At 39.8% G+C, this 22,141-nt stretch overlaps 2 protein-coding genes across 2 annotated transcripts; both read left to right on the forward strand.

Moving 5' to 3' along the window:
• The first annotated feature begins 561 nt into the window (after positions 1-561).
• LOC120877060 (olfactory receptor 5AK2-like) lies at positions 562-1,491 on the forward strand. The gene has a single exon (XM_040259361.1). It carries the CDS (start codon positions 562-564, stop codon positions 1,489-1,491), a length of 930 nt encoding a protein of 309 aa, XP_040115295.1.
• Positions 1,492-19,277: 17,786 nt separating this feature from the next.
• On the forward strand, positions 19,278-20,297 carry LOC120877061 (olfactory receptor 5AK2-like). Its single transcript, XM_040259362.1, has one exon. It carries the CDS (start codon positions 19,368-19,370, stop codon positions 20,295-20,297), a length of 930 nt encoding a protein of 309 aa, XP_040115296.1. The 5' UTR covers positions 19,278-19,367.
• Positions 20,298-22,141: the final 1,844 nt, after the last annotated feature.

The following is a 22,141-nucleotide window of genomic DNA, read 5'->3' on the forward strand; positions in this document are numbered from 1 at the left end:
GCAAATTGGTATTTCTAATTAAAATATAGGAAATATAAAAGAAAGTTTAATTAAATAAAACAATGTTCTTATGTGTTCCCGAATTGATGCATGTATGAAGTACCATCAGTTTGCATATTGAGAACACAGTTACTGGTCCTTGGCAATTTCCCCAAACTATCAATGGCAAGGTCTAAGTTAGGTGTCAAGGTTCAGCCTTTAAAATCTAATTCAATTAAATCATGGAAAATATTCTTTGATTCCCCTCACTATGAAATTAAATATGTGTGTGCTTAGTCATTCAGTCATGTCCAGCACTTAGCATAGCAACTCCATGGACTCTAGCCCACCAGGCTCCTCTGTTCATGGGATTCTCCAGGCAAGAATCCTGGAGTGGGTAGCCATTCCCTTCTCCAGGGAATTGAACCAGGTTTTCCTGCATTGGCAGGTGGATTCTTTACCATCTGAGCCACCAGGGAAGCTCTGAAATTAAATACAGTGTTAGTTAAAGTATCACAATCCTCTTAGCTTTCTCTGATCTTCTCTTTGCACCTTTTCAGCTAATATTTAATTTTGTTAGTGATGGAACAAAACAATAGCACTACAGTGACTGAATTCCTTCTCCTGGGATTCGCTGGTCAGCACAAGTCTTGGCGCGTCCTCTTCACACTATTTCTAGTGATCTATGTGGCCACCCTGGTGGGTAACATTGGCATGATCCTCCTCATCAAGACTGACTCTTCCCTTCACACCCCCATGTACTTTTTCCTCCAAAATTTGGCTTTTGTTGATCTCTGCTACACCTCTGCTATCACTCCAAAAATGCTGCAAAACCTTGTAGAAACAGAGCAATCCATCTCATTCATAGGATGTATGGTGCAATTGCTAGTCTATGGGGCTTTTGCGACAAGTGATTGCTACATCCTGGCTGCTATGGCAGTGGACCGCTATGTGGCCATCTGTAACCCACTTCGCTATGGAACTGTTATGTCCCAGAGAGTCTGCAGTCAACTCTTAACTGGTTCATACTTCATGGGTTTCCTAAATGCTTCTGTAAACACAAGTTTTACTTTCTCATTGAACTTTTGCAAATCCAATAAAATTAATCATTTTTTCTGTGATGCACCCCCAATTCTGGCCCTCTCATGCTCTAGTATTCACTTGAACATCATGCTCCTAGCAGCCTTTGTGGGGTTTAACTTGACATTCACCGTGTCGGTCGTCATCTTTTCCTACATGTTCATCCTGGCTGCCATCCTGAAGATCTCTTCTGCTGCAGGGAGGAGGAAAGCCTTCTCCACGTGCGCCTCCCACCTGACCGCTGTCACCATCTTCTATGGGACGCTCTCGTACATGTATCTGCACCATCACGCCGCAGAGTCTCAAGAGCATGAAAAAATGGCTTCTGTGTTTTATGGGGTTATGATCCCCATGTTAAACCCCCTCATCTACAGCCTGAGGAACCAAGATGTGAGAGAAGCCCTGAAAGGAGTTGGAAAGAAGTGTTTCTAGATTGAACATCAATTTCTAACTCAACACTGTTCAACAAGCAACTGAGAGTCCCCTCTTATTTCTCAACAGCAGAAGATGTAGAAGATATTTGTGAGATGCAAACAAAAAATTATAAAATATATTTCCTTAATTGTATCAATAGCTTTTGAAAAATGATCAACCTTCTGATCTTAAATGATCAAATAACCTAATTCATATTTCTTAGAGACTTTCCCTGGTGGATCAATTGTAAAGAATATGCCTGAGATGTGGGTTCTTACCCTAGTTGGGAAAATCCCTTGGAGAAGGAAATGACAACCCACTCCAGTATTCTTGCCTAGGAAATCCCATGGACAGAGGAACCTGGTGGGCTACAGTCTATAGGGTTGCAACTCAGCGACTAAAGCAAACTTAGAGAGAAGGCGTCTAATGAGATCTTTGATATTGCTTTTGTACATTCTGAGGAGCCCTTTTTTCAAATATCTTGCTGTTAAAATAGAAAAGAGCAATAAAGAAATGTGTTAGTCAATGTTGTAAAGTACCTGCAACAACAGTAGTATAAAGACACCGTTCAAAAATTTTTTCTGGTTTCTCTTAAGAGGTACTGTTACTCGTGCTATTTTCTGTAACTAAGCTGGTTTAGTATTGCAATGAATCATTTAAAGATGCTCTCCATCTCTTTGGAGAAAATGTACTGAAAAGAAAGAGGGGGAGAAAAGGACAATTGAAGGAATCCTCATACATATTCAGACATTATGGGTCAGTATCCCTCCTTTCTACGCAAGGTCTCTAACAAACTAGGAACGTAACATAGGAATCCAGCAAATATGGATCATATCCATTTACTCTCATGAAATTTTTGTTTTAAATATAATTGAATCCCCAGCTGTACCCTCTTGCAAGGATACAAATCCAGTGCAGAATTTGGTGCCACAGATCAAACTCATTTATCCAGAAATGAAGCCTTATTTCCCACTATCTCAAAGAGTGGAGAGAAGTGAAAGAAACCAGGTTTAACACAAGCAGTCATACATGGGCTTGAACACACATGTTCTATCCACAAGCAGAATCAGTCACACGCCCATCCTGTGGACAAGCATGTTAACAAAAAGCCTGAGATCCCATGTTCTATTTCATCTCTCAATCTCATTAATCAGTTAAACCATAGGAAGTTGTGAATTAGAGGATTGACAGACAGGATGGGAGTTCACTGCCTTTCTCAACATTTCCAGATATTCCAAATTATGGACTGAGGTGGGAAACACTTACTGGGAGCAAATCACAGCCTAAACACCACCAAGAAAATTCAGAGAGCACCAGCCCACGCAGCAGAGTGCATCATAGGAGACAAATCCCAGAAGCAGGAAACTCTGATTCTTTTCTTAGGATTCCTGATGACCTGCCCATTATACCTCTGCATAGAGAAAACCTAAATTCAATCTGGAATTGAAAATCAAATCATGTCCTGATTTGATTAGCAAATCATATCCTGAGAAGGAGGGAGGGGTCTTCACCTTTACTACCCTAAACTGTCTGGAGACAGACAACTTTCAGGCTTTATTATCCTGATACGTCTTCCTATAGAAACATTCTTAAATGTAATGACTGAAAATGCCTTGCATAGAGGAATTGGACTATGCAGAAAAGTTCATGGAAAAATCCCTGTATTAAATAATATTACTTTGACATTTGTAAAGTAGAAAAAAGGAAATACATGGACAAAAGAGACATAATCATAGTAAATGTATTTTTTCCATGACATAAAAAGTTAAGAAAAAATTTTAAATAAAGTTACAGAAGCGCTATTTGACATACTGAGAAAAAATTCATATTCAGAAACTCTATACTATTAAAGCCCAGAAAAAGAATACAAAAAGTTTAGGAGTCAAAATTTTGCTTCTGCAGCGCACACCACACAGAAGATGTGGGCAACTCAGTAAGAAGGGAGACGGTGGTTCAGTCACTAGGTCGTGTCCGACTCTTGTGACCACAAGGACTGTTCAGTTCAGTTCAGTCGCTCAGTCGTTTCCAACTCTTTGCGACCCCATGAATCGCAGCACACCAGGCTTCCCTGTCCATCACCATCTCCCGGAGTTCACTCAGACTCATGTCCATCGAGTCAGTGATGCCATCCAGCCATCTCAACCTCTGTCGCCCCCTTCTCCTCCTGCCCCCAATCCCTCCCAGCATCTGAGTCTTTTTCCAATGAGTCAACTCTTTGCATGAGGTGGCCAAAGGACTGGAGTTTCAGCTTTAGCATCAGTCCTTCCAAAGAAATCCCAGGGTTGATCTCCTTCAGAATGGACTGGTTGGATCTCCTTGCAGTCCAAGGGACTCTCAAGAGTCTTCTCCAACACCACAGTTCAAAAGCATCAATTCTTCAATACTCAGCCTTCTTCACAGTCCAACTCTCACATCCATACATGACCACTGGAAAAACCATAGCCTTGACTAGATGGACCTTAGTCAGCAAAGTAATGTCTCTGCTTTTGAATATATTATCTAGGTTGGTCATAACTTTTCTTCCAAAGAGTAAGCGTCTTTTAATTTCATGCCTGCAGTCACCATCTGCAGTGATTTTGGAGCCCCCAAAAATAAAGTCTGACACTATTTCTACTGTTTCCCCATCTATTTCCCATGAAGTGATGGGACCAGATACCATGATCTTAGTTTTCTGAATGTTGAGCTTTAAGCCAACTTTTTCACTCTCCTCTTTCACTTTCACCAAGAGGCTTTTTAGCTCCTCTTCAATTTCTGCCATAAGTGTGGTGTCATCTGCATATCTGAGGTTATTGATATTTCTCCCGGCAATCTTGATTCCAGCTTGTGTTTCTTCCAGTCCAGCATTTCTCATGATGTACTCTGCATAGAAGTTAAATAAGCAGGGTGACAATAGACAGCCTTGACGTACTCCTTTTCCCATTTGGAACCAGTCTGTTGTTCCATGTCCAGTTCTAACTGTTGCTTCCTGACCTGCATACAGATTTCTCAAGAGGCAGGTCAGGTGGTCTGGTATTCCCATCTCTTTCAGAATTTCCCACAGTTTATTGTGATCCACACAGTCAAAGGCTTTGGCATAGTCAAGAAAGCAGAAATAGATGTTTTTCTGGAACTCTCTTGCTTTTTCCATGATCCAGCAGATGTTGGCAATTTGATCTCTGATTCCTCTGCCTTTTTTAAAACCAGCTTGAACATCAGGGAGTTCACGGTTCATGTATTGCTGAAGCCTGGCTTGGAGAATTTTGAGCACTACTTTACTAGCATGTGAGATGAGTGCAATTGTGCAGTAGTTTGAGCATTCTTTGGCATTGCCTTTCTTTGGAATTGGAATGAAAACTGACCTTTTTGAGTCCTGTGGCCACTGCTGAGTTTTCCAGATTTGCTGGCATATTGAGTGCAACACTTTCACAGCATCATCTTTCAGGATTTGAAACAGCTCCACTGGAATTCCATCACCTCCACTAGCTTTGTTCGTAGTGATGCTTTCTAAGGCCCACTTGACTTCACATTGCAGGATGTCTGGCTCTAGATGAGTGATCACACCATCGTGATTATCTTGGTCATGAAGATCTTTTTTGTACAGTTCTTCTGTGTATTCTTGCCACCTCTTCTTAATATCTTCTTCTTCTGTTAGGTCCAGACCATTTCTGTCCTTTATCGAGCCCATCTTTGTATGAAATGTTCCCTTGGTATCTCTACTTTTCTTGAAGAGATCTCTAGTCTTTCCCACTCTGTCCGTGGGATTTCCCAGGGAAGAATACCGGAGTGGGTTGCCACTTGCTTCTCCAGGAGATATTCCCATCCCAGGAATCAAACCCATGTCTGCAGCATGGTAGGCAGATTCTTTACCAACTGAGCTATGAGGGAAGCTTTTTATAGAAGGGAGGGGAAGTGCTTTTTCTAGAGTATGGGCTTTGCTGAATGCATCCACGTATGGATGAGACGGGAGCAGGTACTCTCTAGGTTTAGGTATTCTCAAAAAGCAGAGCTAGATCAGCAACTGGATATCTCAGTAAACATTGCTCAAGAGAGGGGAGAAATACAATAGGAAAATTATGTCACTGGTGAGAAAAGATCACAGTCACTTAAAAGACTCAGTCACAGTTGCCTTGTGGACTTCAGAGGTCCGATTAGAAACACTTTTTCCTACTGTCTTTTTGAGACCATTAACACCACATTAGACCCAACACAGTCTGATTTCCTATGAGAACTGATTTTTGTCAGTGGAGTTAACAGTAACTCAAAAGCAAGAAAATTTATTTCTGTTTTTTTTTCTTCTTTCTTTTTTTTATTTTTTAAATTTATTTATTTTAATTGGAGGTTAATTACTTTACAATATTGTATTGCTTTTGCCATACATCAACATGAATCTGCCATGGGTGTACACCTGTTCCCCATCCTGAACCCCCCTCCCACCTCACTCCCCATACCATCTCTCTGGGTCATCCCAGTGCACCAGCCCCAAGCATCCTGTATCATGCCTCAAACCTGGACTGGCGATTCGTTTCATATATGATATATATGTTTCAATACCATTCTCCCAAATCATCCCACCCTCTCCCTCTCCCACAGAGACCAAAAGACTGTTCTATACATCTGTGTCTCTTTTGCTGTCTCACATACAGGGTTATCATTACCATCTTTCTAAATTTCATATATATGCATTAGTATACTGTATTGGTGTTTTTCTTTTTGGCTTACTTCACTCTGTATAATAGGCTCCAGTTTCATCCACCTCATTAGAACTGATTCAAATATATTCTTCTTTCTTTCTTTTATTCCTTCCTCCTATCTTTTTTCTTATTTATGTGCCCATAAAAATTACAGAAATACAAGAAATTATAAAAATTGGAAAGATTATATAAAATATCTTCTGATTCAAAGACCTAGATCTAGAATTTAATAATAAAACTTTAAAGTAAAAACACCTAAAATTATACCACTAAACACAGAAAAGTCTCATTTAAACAAATCTTAGGTTGAAGATATGAAAACATTTCCAGATATCCATAAGATAATTTTTCACAAACTGTTGCAAAAAATGTCTATAAACAACAAGGAGTTTTCAAATAAAATTGCATAGCTCTATAAATACTAGTGTTAATAAATAGGAAATAATAATAAATTAAGTTAGAACCAGACGTGGAACAGCAGACTGGTTCCAAATTAGGAAAGGAGTCCGTTAAGGCTGTATATTGTTACCCTGCTTATTTAACTTATATGCAGAGTACACCATGAGAAACGCTGGGCTGGATGAAGCACAAGCTGGAATCAAGATTGCCAAGAGAAATATCAATAAACTCAGATATGCAAAGGACACCACCCTTATGGAAGAAAACAAAGAACTAAAGAGCCTTTTGATGAAAGTGAAAGAAAGTGAAAAAGCTTGTTTAAAACTAAACATTCAGAAAACTAAGATCATGGCATCCACTCCTATCACTTCATGGCAAATAGATGGGAAAACAATGAAAACAGTGACAGACTTTATTTTCTTGGGCTCCAAAATCACTGCAGATGGTGACTGCAGCCATGAATTAAAACTCACTTGCTCCTTGGAAGAAAAGCTATGACCAAACTAGATAGCATATTAAAAAGCAGAGACATTCCTTTGCCAACAAAGGTCTGTCTAGTCAAAGCTATGGTTTTCCCAGTAGTCATGTATTGATGTGAGAGTTGGACCATAAAGAAAGCTGAGGACTAAAGAATTGATGCTTTTGAACTGTGGTGTTGGAGAAGACTCTTGAGAGTCCCTTGGACTGCAAGGAGATCCAAACAGTCCATCCTAAAGGAAATCAGTCCTGAATATTCATTGGAAGGACTGATGTTGAAGCTGAAACTCCAATATTTTGGCCACCTAAGTGAAGAACTGACTCTTTTTAAAAGACCCTGATGCTGGGAAAGATTGAGGGCAGGAGGAGGACGACTGAGAATGAGGTGGTTGGATGGCATCACCGACTGGATGGATGTGAGTTTGAGCAAGCTCCAGGAGTTGTTGATGGACAGGGAGGCCTGGCGTGCTGCAGTCCATCGGGTCGTAAAGAGTCGGACACGACTGAGCAACTGAACTGAACTAAACTGAATGAATTAATTAACCATACATTTTAGACATGAGAAAATAATATAAAGAAAGAGTAATAAATATTTTTGAATTAATATTTAAAATCTATTAAATGACAGCAATAATAAATTCAGAAACATTCTCTGAAGCTAAAGATAACAATAAAATGGATAAATCATTTGCTAATTTATCAAGAAAAATAATGCTGGAGAACAAAGAAAAAAATTTTAGCTAAGAGAATACATAACTCAACAGTATACAAATGTATCAGAGAATCTGATATAATGAATGGTTCTTCTAAGGGAAGACTGATTATAAAAAAGTTACCACAAAGGAGATTAAAGAATAATTAACAGAAGAAATAAAATAATAAAAGTACAATCTTCTTCCCCCCAAAAAACCTGTTATTCACAATTATTAAAAAATAGATAATACCAATGATGGTTGAACTCTTGGAGAACATAGGGAAAGAAGGGATGTTTCAGAATAAATGCTATGACTAAGCTAGCAAAAACAGCTCTGAAATGATAGGCCAATGCTACTCTCAAACATCAATGTAAAAGTGCATAAGAGAAACACGCACAGATGCGCCACACTGCTTCAGTCGTGTCCAACTCTCTGTAACGCTGTGTAGGCACCCCGCCAGCCGCCAGGCTGCGCTGTCCATGGGGTTCTCCAGGCAAGAAGACTGGAGTGGGTTGCCGGGCCCTCCTCCACGGGATCTTCCCAACCCAGGGATCGAACCCACACCTCTTGTGTCTCCTGCTTTGGCAGGCGGGTTCTTTACCACTAGTGCCACCTGCTGCTACTGCTAAGTCACTTCAGTCGTGTCCGACTCTGTGCGACCCCATAGACGGCTGCCCATCAGGCTCCCCCGTCCCTGGGATTCTCCAGGCAAGAACACTGGAGTGGGTTGCCATTTCCTTCTCCAATGCATGAAAGTGAAAAGTGAAAGTGAAGTCGCTCAGTCGTGTCCAACTCTTCACGACCCCATGGACTGCAGCCCACCAGGCTCCTCGGTCCATGGGACTTTCCAGGCAAGAAGCCCAATGAAAATGCAAGAACACAAAGAAAAAACCTCAGTAGCACAGTAGGAAATAACACACTGCAACCAGGTTAGTTGTATTATAGAAGAAGAGAATACTTTGATATTATAAAATCTATTAGTATAAAAATGCATTAATTTTCAGAGTAAATCATGAAATCGTGTCAAAAAATAAAGAAAAACATTTGTTAAAATTAAACATTTATTTTTAATCCCAGTGATTAAATAAAAGGTACAATACTTCAACCAAAAGATTTGACCATATTTATCAGAAAACACTGAGAGCATTTCACTTAATCTCAGAAACCAATAAAAGATGGCCCTGCTCAAAAGTATTCTTAAATTTATTCTAGAGCTACTATTAATCAAAGCACTCATATTGCAGAAATCAATAAAAAAGAATGAATGAAAGATCAGTTCATAGACTTGAACACAAATTTTTAGATATAGTAAAAATTGCTCAACCTGACTCATAAAAACGAAAAAAAAAATTAATTTGATAATAAGGCAACACACACATACATACACACACACACAGGATCCCTCATGACAGTAACATGATTAAATGTATCTTCTCTAGAGAACGCTTAAATGTTCTTCGGCTGAAAACAGCTACTAACGTTGTTTATTCCAATTCCATTACAGCTTCTGGAAGCTCAGGTTCTCAAGGGAGCAAGTACTGATCCCTTAGGCTCCAACTCTAAACTCTCCAGTTAAAAGGAGGCACACAGAGGCCTTGGTGGCCAATCAGCCTTTACCAGCTGCAGAAAGAGAATCTGGATGCAGTTTCCGTGTAAGTAAAACAGAGCTCAGCCCATTTTTCAAAATCAGCCGTGTGTTATCCCAGTGTGTGCTAGAAATGGTGGAGCAAAGGGATCAGAGCCAATGTTCTAGTAAGTGTCACCCCAAGACCAGGAATAAAGGCTTCATCCCTGGTGGCGTAATGAGAAATGGAGTGAAATAGGCTGAGTTTGCGCAAGAACGATATGAGTCAACAAATGACAGAGATTAACCGAGTGAATGAATGAGTCGCAAATGGCTTTAGCGTATTATTTGCTTGTGTTACTATGACCAGTTTTGAGTGCCCATTCAAAGCCTGGTCCTGTGCTTGGAACTTTATATAAATCATCTCACTCTAAGTCACCATTACAAAGCAGAATTAGCTTCTTTCTCTTACTCTTTTTTTATTAATCTTGAAAGCAATTAAAGCTATTTTAAAAAGAAAAGGTGACAAAGTTTATACATTTAAAGGATTCTCTCTCCCCACTCCCATGCCCAAAGATAACCATTAGAAGTCTTGTGTGAATTCTTCCTGAACTTTTCCTTGGATAAATAAGGAAAATGGAGTGAGCGTGAAAGAAAATTTTCTTTCGTAAGGGCCCAGCTCTACGTATTATTCTGAAACATCCTTTGCTCATTTGATAATGCGACATGAGCACCTTTCCATGAGAGTATATATTCATCTCATACTTCTTAGATTACGTTTGGCTCATAATATGTACCTACTTTGATTTATTAAACCCCATTTCCAAACTCGTGCTAATGCACGTGGCGTGACAGTGGACATAACTGCCTTGTAGGTCGTGCCATGCTCTGTTTTATAGGGAGTGGAACTGCGGACGAGGGATCTGCACGTCCTGTCTCTATATGTGCGGCCAGAATTCAACTCTGGGCCAGTCTGTCTCCTTTCTACTGCACAGCGAGGAATGGAAATGAAGCTTCAAAAGCATCGGGGTTCAGTATAGGTTAAGCCCATTCAAAATACTCGGGTGCTGGGTTTAAGTATCTGCATACATGTTTTACGCCTTGTACTGGAGTTTCATAACTCTTAAAAAATCCCCCCCCCATATCATACATTCTACTTGAATTCAAATCGATTAAGTTAATATGGTAAATGTCATTATGTCATCAAGGTTCTGGTTTCAGTGGACTCATGACCTAGGCTAGCTTCCTCTGACGAGTGCAGTCACCCACAGGATGGATGCCTCCTTGAAAGGGTTGCATTTAGTTTGTTTCACAGCCGAGTTTCCTGAGGAGGTAGCTGACACTTATCATCCTTAGCCTTCCCTCCACACTGAAATTTGAAAGGAGAGAGCTGTTTCTTGCTCCTTCAGGACAGCGTTGTCCCAGTCTGTTCATTTCTCACGGTGTTTGAAAGAGCCAGATTGCCCACACCAGCCACAGGTTTGGTTTCCTGCAGCCCCCACCACTAAAGGGCCCTTCTTCTCCCAAAGTGAGCGTCGCATCTGTGGAGCCACAGCTCTGCCTGGCATTACTGACTGCAGAGGAAGGAGCCCTCTCCTGATGTATGGGGGTGTGGGGTTTCTTCTGACGGACTTCTGTCATTGCACAATATTTAAGGCATAAAAATATATTTTAAATAATATAAGAACTACTCATGTAGCCTCCATCTAACTTCTGAAACTTGCTCTTATTTTTATTAGTTAGCACGTTCTTTGAGATATTTATCCACATGGACAGTATTGCTCCAATTTAGTGAATTTGCATGTGATTCCCAGGTAGTGCTCAGTTCAGTTCAGTTCAGTCGCTCAGTCGTGTCCAACTCTTTGCGACCCCATGAATCGCAGCACACCAGGCCTCCCTGTTCATCACCAACTCCCGGAGTTCACTCAGACTCACGTCCATCGAGTCAGTGATGCCATCCAGCCATCTCATCCTCGGTCATCTGTTTCTCCTCCTGCCCCCAATAACTCCCAGCATCAGAGTCTTTTCCAGTGAGTCAACTCTTCTCATGAGGTGGCCAAAGGACTGGAGTTTCAGCTTCAGGATCATTCCTTCCAAAGAAATCCCAGGGTTGATCTCCTTCAGAATGGACTGGTTGGATCTCCTTGCAGTCCAAGGGACTCTCAAGAGTCTCCTCCAACACCACACTTCAAAAGCATCAATTCTTCGGCGCTCAGCCTTCTTCACAGTCCAACTCTCACATCCATACATGACCACAGGAAAAACCATAGCCTTGAATAAAAAGACCTTAGTCGGCAAAGTAATGTCTCTGCTTTTGAATATGCTATCTAGGTTGGTCATAACTATTCTTCCAAGGAGTAAGCGTCTTTTAATTTCATGGCTGCAGTCACCATCTGCAGTGATTTTGGAGCCTAAAAAAATAAAGTCTGCCACTGTTTCCACTGTTTCCCCGTTATTTCCCATGAAGTGATGGGACCGGATGCCATGATCTTCGTTTTCTGAATGTTGAGCTTTAAGCCAACTTTTTCACTCTCCTCTTTCACTTTCATCAAGAGGCTTTTTAGCTCCTCTTCACTTTCTGCCATAAGGGTAGTGTCATCTACATATCTGAGGTGATTGATATTTCTCCCGGCAATCTTGATTCCAGCCTCTGTTTCTTCCAGTCCAGCGTTTCTCATGATGTACTCTGCATAGAAGTTTAATAAGCAGGGTGACAATATACAGCCTTGATGTACTCCTTTTCCTATTTAGAACCAGTCTGTTGTTCCATGCCCAGTTCTAACTGTTGCTTTCTGACCTGCATACAGATTTCTCAAGAGGCAGGTCAGGTGGTCGGGGATTCCCATCTCTTTCAGAATTTCCCACAGTTTATTGTGATCCACACAGTCAAAGGCTTTGGCATAGTCAATCAAGCAGAAATAGATGTTTTTCTGGAACTCTCTTGCTTTTTCCATGATGCAGCGGATGTTGGCAATTTGATCTCTGGTTCCTCTGCCTTTTCTAAAACCAACTTGAATATCAGGGAGTTCACGGTTCACGTATTGCTGAAGCCTGGCTTGGAGAATTTTGAGCATTACTTTACTAGCATGTGAGATGAGTGCAATTGTGCAGTAGTTTGAGCATTCTTTGGCATTGCCTTTCTTTGAGATTGGAATGAAAACTGACCTTTTCCAGTCCTGTGGCCACTGCTGAGTTTTCCAAATTTGCTGGCATATTGAGTGCAACACTTTCACAGCATCATCTTTCAGGATTTGAAACAACTCAACTGGAATTCCATCACCTCCACTAGCTTTGTTCGTAGTAATGCTTTCTAAGGCCCACTTGACTTCACATTCCAAGATGTCTGGCTCTAGATTAGTGATCACATCATCATGATTATCTGGGTCATGAAGATATTTTTTGTATAGTTCTTCCATATATTCTTGCCACCTCTTCTTAATATCTTCTGCTTCTGTTAGGTTCATACCATTTCTGTCCTTTTACAAGCCCATCTTTGCATGAAATGTTCCCTTGGTATCTCTAATTTTCTTGTCTTTCCCATTCTGTTGTTTTCCTCGATTTCTTTGCAATGATCACTGAAGAAGGCTTTCTTATCTCTTCTTGCTATTCTTTGGAACTCTGCATTCAGATGCTTATATCTTTCCTTTTCTCCTTTGTTTTTTGCCTCTCTCCTTTTCACAGCTATTTGTAAGACCTCCCCAGACAGCCATTTTGCTTTTTTGCATTTCTTTTCCATGGGGATGGTCTTGATCCCTATCTCCTGTACAATGTCACGAACCTCATTCCATACTTCATCAGGCACTATCTATCAGATCTAGGCCCTTAAATCTATTTCTCACTTCCACTGTATAATCATAAGGGATTTGATTTCGGTCATACCTGAATGGTCTAGTGGTTTTCCCTACTTTCTTCAATTTCAGTCTGAATTGGGTAATAAGGAGTTCATGATCTGAACCACAGTCAGCTCCTGATCTTGTTTTTGCTGACTGTATACAACTTCTCCATCTTTGGCTGCAAAGAATATAATCAATCTGATTTCAGTGTTGACCATCTGGTGATGTCCATGTGTAGAGTCTTCTCTTGTGTTGTTGGAAGAGGGTGTTTGCTATGACCAGCGCATTTTCTTGGCAAAACTCTATTAGTCTTTGCCCTGCTTCATTCCGCATTCCAAGGCCAAATTTGCCTGTTACTCCAGGTGTTTCTTGCCTTCCTACTTTTGCATTCCAGTTCCCTATAATGAAAAGGACATCTTTTTTGGGTGTTAGTTCTAAAAGGTCTTGTAGGTCTTCATAAAACCATTCAACTTCAGCTTCTTCAGCGTTACTGGTTGGGGCATAGACTTGGATTACTGTGATATTGAATGGTTTGCCTTGGAGACGAACAGAGATCATTCTGTCATTTTTGAGATTGCATCGAAGTCTGCATTTCAGACTCTTGTTGACCATGATGGCTACTCCATTTCTTCTGAGGGATTCCTGCCCGCAGTAGTAGATATAATGGTCATCTGAGTTAAAGTCACCCATTCCAGTCCATTTTAGTTCGCTGATTCATAGAATGTCAACGTTCACTCTTGCCATCTCTTGTTTGACCACTTCCAATTTGTCTTGACTCATGGTCCTGACATTCCAGGTTCCTATGCAATATTGCTCTTTACAGCATTGGATCCTGCTTCTATCACCAGTCACATCCACAACTGGGTATTGTTTTTGTTTTGGCTCCATCCCTTCATTCTTTCTGGAGTTACCTCTCCACTGATCTCCAGTAGCATATTGGCCACCTACTGCTGGGGAGTTCCTCTTTCAGTATCCTATCTTTTTGCCTTTTCATACTGTTCCTGGGGTTCTCAAGGCAAGAATACTGAAGTGGCTTGCCATTCCCTTCTCCAGTGGACCACATTCTGTCAGACCTCTCCAGCATGACCCGCCTGGCTTGGGTTGCCCCGCAGGCATGGCTTGGTTTCATTGAGTTAGACAAGGCTGTGGTCCTAGTGTGATTAGATTGACTAGTTTTCTGTGAGTATAGTTTCAGTGTGTCTGCCCTCTGATGCCCTCTTGCAACACCTACCATCTTACTTGTGTTTCTCTTACCTTGCGTGTGGGGTATCTCTTCACGGCTGCTCCAGCAAAGTGCAGCCACTGCTCCTTACCTTGGACGAGGGGTATCTCCTTTCCGCCGCCCTTCCTGACCTTCTATATTTATCCTGCCAATGTTGGAGACTCAAGAGACGTGGATTCAATCCCTGGGTTGGGAAGATTCCCAGGTGTAGGAAATGGCAACCCATTTTAGAATTCTTGCCTGGGAAATTCCATGGACAGAGGAGACCAGTGGCACTACAGTCCATGCCATCGTAGAGGGTCAGACACAACTGAGCAGCCTAAGCACACAGTCTATTCTCACTGATACATTTAATAAATAACACTTTTCCATGTTCAAGAATACTGCTACGAAGAATCTGTGTATATACTTACATATGCACATATTCATACATATACTTACACACATATGTATGGTTACGTGTATCTGTATATCCTTGCTTATATGGTCAAATATTTACCTAGCATATGTACCTGTATTGGAAATTCTGGACCATACAGAGACATATATTTAATTTTACTAATATACCCAAATTTGTCTCCAATATGACTGTGCTAATTTACATCCCCACCACATTCTCACCTAAAATGTGCATTTTAGACTGAGGAGTATAGAATTACATTTCAATGCAGTATTAATATACAATTATCTGATTACTATTAAGTTGTGCATATATCCATATTTCTATTGGCCATTTAAGTTTTCCTTCTATAATTATCCTGATTATAAGTTTTGTGATTTTTTTCCCTTGGAGCAATTGGTAGAAATTACTTAAATACACTGGATATGAATTCTTTAACATTTATATGTGCTTCAAACCAATTTACCTGAGTAATTTTCAGTCAGTATCTGGTCTTTCCTTTATTAATAATGTTGCTATCTTTATACTTGATATAGTTGAACTTTCTATGTTTTACATTTTGTGACCCTACATCTTATTTAAATTTCTACTGCGTAGTTAAGTCATAGACATTCTGCTATGTTTTATTCTCACAGCTTTGTAATTTAAGTTTTTAATCCATTTGGATAAAATGTACAGTAGAAAAGCAATATAATTTTTTCATATGTATAAGCATGTATAGACCACAATTTAGCAGACCGTTTTTCATTGATGGACCTACTACTGTTTTCATACGTTGAGCTTCCAGAGACTTGAACGTCTGTTTATGGTTTTTCTCTCCTTGTTTCCATTGGCCTGTCTACCTACCTTCACACCAGTACCGCACTGTCTTTATTATTATTGCTTTATAATCAGTTCTGACATCTGATAGAACAAGTTCTTTCTTTTTGTCTACTGAAATCATCTTAGCTATTTTTTAGCTCTTTTCTAGATAAATTTTGTTTGTGAAGGTGGGCATGAAATTCTCTCAAGCACTTCATTGAAAATAATTTGAAGGGGAATATCATGTCGACACAACTTCATCTTGATTGTGGATGGAAAGTAATTTTTCCGTGCTCCCGATGTTTCTCTCCTGCCAAGGGAGCTGATCGTGGCTGTTCTGACGACATGGTATTCACACGGTTCCTAGAAAGATGGAGTGATGTGTCTGGCTAGTAAACCTGAAGACAAGCTGGCATGCTCCGCTCTGCCCTTATCCTCAGGAGCAGCCAGCCTGCTGAAGCCCAGTGCCCCTGTGCTTCAGAGATGCTTCCCCAGGATGTGCAAGAGGCATGCCCTAGTCACCACCACCAAGACTGAGTGGACAAGCCTGTCTACTGACAGTGTCTTTTAGCAACAAATAGTTCATTAATAAACTTAAAAGTCTTTCCCCAGGTATCTAAAAGTGATATGGTTTCTACCTACTCACCATCTTTATGTCTCAGTTTGTCCAAATACTGGGAAAGGAAGAGAGTAACTACTTACTAGAGCCTCTTTGTGGAGAAGGCAATGGCACCCCACTCCAGTTCTCTTGCCTGGAAACTCCCATGGACCGGAGGAGCCTGGTAGGCTGCAGTCCATGGGGTTGCTAAGGATCGGACACGACTGAGCGACTTCACTTTCACTTTTCACTTTCATGCATTGGAGAAGGAAATGGCAACCCACTCCAGTGTTCTTGCCTGGAGAATCCCAGGGACGGGGGAGCCTGGTGGGCTGCCTGGGGTCGCACAGAGTCGGACACTACTGACGCGACTTAGCAGCAGCAGCAGAGCCTCTTTGAGACCCTAGTAATTGTTTGTTTAATGTATAAATGAGTTTGATTAGTGAATGTGTATTTTTTAAAGCTGTTTGCACCTATATTTGCAAATGAGATTCATTCCAATGTTTTTCTCATATTTTATTTACTTTGGCTTCAAGGTTATATTGGCGTGAGTTAGAGAATGTTCTTTATTGTGATTTTCAATAAAAGTTTATATAATATAGAATCAGTTTTGTCCTAAATATTTGTAGAATTTTCCTGCAGCATAATTAGGCCAAATGTCTGTGTGAGGAAAGTCTGTTCTTTTTGTATGTATTTGCTTCTTTGGCAGCGCGGGCACGCGGGCTCTTCCGCTACAGTGCATGGACTCTCGGTTGCGGCACAAGGCTCGGTAGCTGTGGTGCTTGGGCTTAGTTGCTCCATGCCATCTGGGATCTTCGTTCCCTGATAAGAGATCAAAATGGCATCCCCTGCATTGCAAGGCAGATTTTTAACCACTGGACCACCAGGGAAGTCCCTGTGAGAGTGAATTTTAAAATAACAAATAAAACCACTTGTTTCAAAATATTTGAATATTTGGGGAGGAGGGGCAATATAGGGGTAAGATATTAAGAGGTACAAACTACCATGTATAAAATAAGCTACGGATATATTGTATAGCACAGGGAATTTAGCCAATATTCTGTAATAACTATGAATGGAAAATAGCCTTCAAAATTGTGAATCACCATGTTGCATACCAGAAGCTTATATAATAATCAAATATACCTCAATTAAAAAAAAAAAACTTCAAAAAAATCCGATAGTTGTTTACCATCAAAAATATCTTTAATGACTTAGAAGCTAACAAATTGATTGTTTTTTAATATTATAATTTTTAAATCCTTCAAACTCGTTTGAAGAAAAAACACTGGAAACCATTGAAGAGTTTGTTTCCCAAAAAAAGACAAATAATATTTGAATATTTCACATGAAACACACAAACCCACACACATCAGTTACTATCATTCTCTGCCCACTTAGTCTGCTTTTTCTAGAAAAAAACTGAGTAAATACAAAATAACTATTTTCTAATTACATGTATGCTATGAAATCTTATGGCTCAAATATTATGTACCAGCCACCCAGTATAAAGAGAAAAATAAATTTTATTATTACATCTGACTCTCCTGGGTGTATGAGCTAGAGGCAGGAATAGACATTGTCAATTTTTTTCAGAAGGAAGGAAAAACTATAAGGACAAAAATGATGGATTATTGTTTTAAATTTAAGGACTTCTGATCTGTGAAAAATACCAAAGACCAAGATAATAGATAGAATGTGAAAAAAATCTTTGTCAAGTCAACATCAAAGTATTCAAATCTACATTAAAAAGAGCCTTCATAAATTGAATCATAGAAACATTTGGAAAAAGTATTAATAGGCAATTTACAGAAAAATAGAAACCCAAAATTCTAAGAATATTAGACAGTGAGCACAGTCATTTTAGGTTAAGGGAAAAAAAAAATTAGATATCAGTTTATATATATTTTCCTGACCAAAAAGTATTAGGAAAACACCAATGTTCACTAGGGTGTGAGGACATAGGAACCTCCGTGCAGAGTTAGGAGTGTATGCTAGACATCCATCATGGAAAATGATCTGGAATAATTGGTCAAGTTAAATATGTGCCTACGCTCAGACTCAAAATTTTTGCCCCTACTATAGCACCCTCGGAGAAGGCAATGGCACCCCACTCCAGTACTCTTGCCTGGAAAATCCCATGGATGGAGGAGCCTGGTAGGCTGCAGTCCATGGGGTCACTGAGAGTTAGACATGACTGAGCAACTTCACTTTCACTTTTCACTTTCATGCATTGGAGAAGGAAATGGCAACCCACTCCAGTATTCTTGCCTGGAGAATCCCAGGGACAGCGGAGCCTGGTGGGCACTGTCTATGGGGTCGCACAGAGTCGGACACGACTGAAGCGACTTAGCAGCAGCAGCAGCATAGCACCCTAGAAAATTTATCATACTGAGTTATTTGTAGTAGAGACGAGCTGGAGGCAACCTGCTGTTCATCACTAGGAAAGCATGCGGGTAAATCAGGATGGATGGACACCATAGACCAGTGCTACTCAATGTGTGGTCCATGGACCAGCACCAGTCCTTGGACCCTCTGTTTCCACTCCATGATGGGGCAATGACAAAAAGTGAGATGGATCGTATAGAACTATTACGGAATTTTAACAATGCTAAGAATTTCTTACTGCCATTTACAAAAATATTAAGCCACAACAGGTTGGAAATTTTACAAAGAAAATTATTCTTTACCCATATATACTTGATAAACACTGCCATAAAGGTTTATGGACCTCTACAGGTCCATGAGTCCATCATGCCAGAGAACAGTTACTAAGGGTGAGGTAAGGGACAAAATGAGAATATGGAGATAAAGGGGAGCAAGGTCAGATATGTCAAGAATTCAAATATGGTCATTATTACTTAAGCAAATGTGGATTTCTAATTAAAATATAGAGTGCATACAAAAGCATAATTAAGTTAAAACATATTTAAGCATATCTCACTTGTTCCTGAATTGATATGTTGATGAAATACCAATTACTCTGAATTCTGAGAATGTAGACAATGGTCCATGACCACTTCCCCAAACTATAGATGAAAAGGTCTAAGTCAGCTATCAAGGTCCAGCCTTTAAAATCTAAGTCAGTTATGTCATGAAAATTATTCTCTGGCTTAACTGTGAAATTAAATACTGTACCATTTCGAGCTTCACAATTAGGTAAATGATCACAGTCCTCTTAACTTTCTCTGGTCTTTTTTGACACCTTTTCAGCTGATTCGTAATTTTGCCAGCCATGGAACAAAGCAATGGCACTAGAGTGACTGAATTCCTTCTGCTGGGATTCGGTGGTCAGCACAAGTCTTGGCGCGTCCTCTTCACACTATTTCTAGTGATCTATGTGGCCACCCTGGTGGGTAACATTGGCATGATCCTCCTCATCAAGACTGACCCTTCCCTTCACACCCCCATGTACTTTTTCCTCCAAAACTTGGCTTTTGTTGATCTCTGCTACACCTCCGCCGTCACCCCTAAGATGTTGCAAAACCTTGTAGGAACAGAAAAATCCATCTCATTCGTGGGATGTTTGGTGCAGTTACTGGTCTATGGGGCTTTTATAACGAGTGATTGCTACATCCTGGCGGCGATGGCAGTGGACCGTTACGTGGCCATCTGCGACCCTCTCCACTACCCAACACTCATGTCCCGGAGGGTCTGCATTCACCTGTTAGTTGGATCATACTTCATGGGTTTCCTAAATGCCTCTGTAAATGTAGGTTTTATTTTCTCCCTGAGCTTTTGCAAATCCAATAAAATTAACCACTTTTTCTGTGATGCACCCCCAATTCTGGCCCTCTCGTGCTCCAATGTTTACTTCAGCATCATGATGTTAACAGTCTTTGTGGGGTTTAACTTGACGTTCACCGTGTCGGTCGTCATCTTTTCCTACATGTTCATCCTGGCTGCCATCCTGAAGATCTCTTCTGCTGCAGGGAGGAGGAAAGCCTTCTCCACCTGCGCCTCCCACCTGACTGCTGTCACCATTTTCTATGGGACGCTCTCGTACATGTATCTGCACCATCGTGCCACAGAGTCTCAAGAGCAAGAAAAAATGGCTTCTGTGTTTTATGGGGTTATGATCCCCATGTTAAACCCCCTCATCTACAGCCTGAGGAACCAAGATGTGAGAGAAGCCCTGAAAGGAGTTGGAAAGAAGTGTTTCTAGTTTTAACACCAATAACTAACTCAACAGGGTTCAACAAGTAAAGCAACATTTCTCAGCAGCAGAAGATGTATCAAGTGTTCATAAGATACAAAAGCATTCCTTAGTTGTATCAATAGTATCTGAAAAATATTGAAAAGCATCTCAAATGATTAAACAAGCTTCTAATTCATTTGTTTCTAATAAAGAAAACATCTAACTTCTAAAAAGAACATCTTTGACACTTTTATACTTTTTGAGGTGCCTTCTTCAAATACTCAACATTAAAAAAGGAAAAGACAAGTAAATTAAGGAGAAACACATAATTGATATTATATGAATATATTAAATAAATACCTCTATTAACTAGATTATAAGGAATCATTAGGACAAAAATCTATTTATCTTCTATTAAGAGGTACTGATATTCTGCAATTTTTGTATAGCCCAGCGACTTTGATTTTGTAGAAAAAATATTTTTTTTAAAGATTCATTTCTTTAGAGGAAATGCACAGAAAAGAGGAGAAAAGTCATTGAGAGAATTTCCATTGATTTGGGGACACTGAAAATCAGTATCCCTCCTTCTCTACAAGTTCCCTGAACATTAGAACATTGACTCTGTAATCAGAAAGATGTGGATCTTACTAATTTTATCTTTGGTAAATCTAACTTTAATCTCCAATTAAATCCCATTACAGGTATATTACATTAACAAAATCCAGTGCAAAGTCTGGTGCTATAAGCAGGCTCATTTATCCAGAATTGTTACCTTGTACCTCTCTACCTCTAAGAATGAAGAAAAATGCAGGACTCTAGGCAAAGGCTCATGCCCTGATGGTCTCGCTATTTGGATTAAACAAAAAAAAGAAGAAAAGATCAAGCACACAGCCCTTCTGTGGACAGGCAGTGTAAACAGAAGGCTGACATCACAGGTTTTTCATTTCTTTTCCCAATCCTGTTTGTCAGCGAAACCATAGGGAATATTATTGGGAAGACTGACAGAATGTGAGTTTACTCCCAACAGTTTCAGAAATTCCAAATCCAAGGACTAAGGCAGGAATACTCTGATAGGGAGCCAGTGGTGACCCAACCAATACCAAGAGAAAACAGATGATACCAACCCATGCAGCAGGGTACCTTAAAAGAGAGGAATCTCCCAATATCCCCTCTGTAAAGAGAAACATTTCTACTCCATAATATAAGCAAATCCTCTCCAGAAAAGGAGGAAGACTTTACCTTATCAACCTAGACCATCTTCAGGGAAAGAGACACCTCTATGTTTTAGTGAGCTGATATTTTACCTTATACAAACATCCTTAAATATAATGGCTATATATGCCTTTTCTCAGAGGAACTGAGCTATGCAGAAATGTAAAATAGTCATGGAGAATCTGTGTACCTAATAATGTTTAATATTCATAGAGCAAAAAATCAGGACTACATGAGCAAAAGAAACAGAATATTTATAGAAATGCTAATTCACCTCTTCTAGTCCATGAGAGACCAAATTGAGAACAAAATATTTCCATAAAGTTATTTAATGAGAGAGCATTGAGAATATTTCTTCTAAAGTTGAACATGAAAAAGTTGACCTGAATCAAAATTATTCTTAAGATTATTCTGGAGCTACTGATTGAATCGCTTGGATTACACAAATCAATGAACGGAATGCAAATCAAAAAGGAGGAATAAAACTTATTATTTGAAGATGACATTTTTTTTCTGGATATCCAGGTAAATTAACTGTTATCAACAATAGAAATCAATGTTTACTAGACATAAAATATATATGTCATTACACTAAATTATCATATATAAATCATTAGACTAAATATAATATTGTAAAACAGCAAACTAAATATACTAGA

Source organism: Oryx dammah, unplaced genomic scaffold (assembly GCF_014754425.2).
Source record: "Oryx dammah isolate SB20612 unplaced genomic scaffold, SCBI_Odam_1.1 HiC_scaffold_17, whole genome shotgun sequence".
NCBI lineage: Eukaryota > Metazoa > Chordata > Mammalia > Artiodactyla > Bovidae > Oryx > Oryx dammah.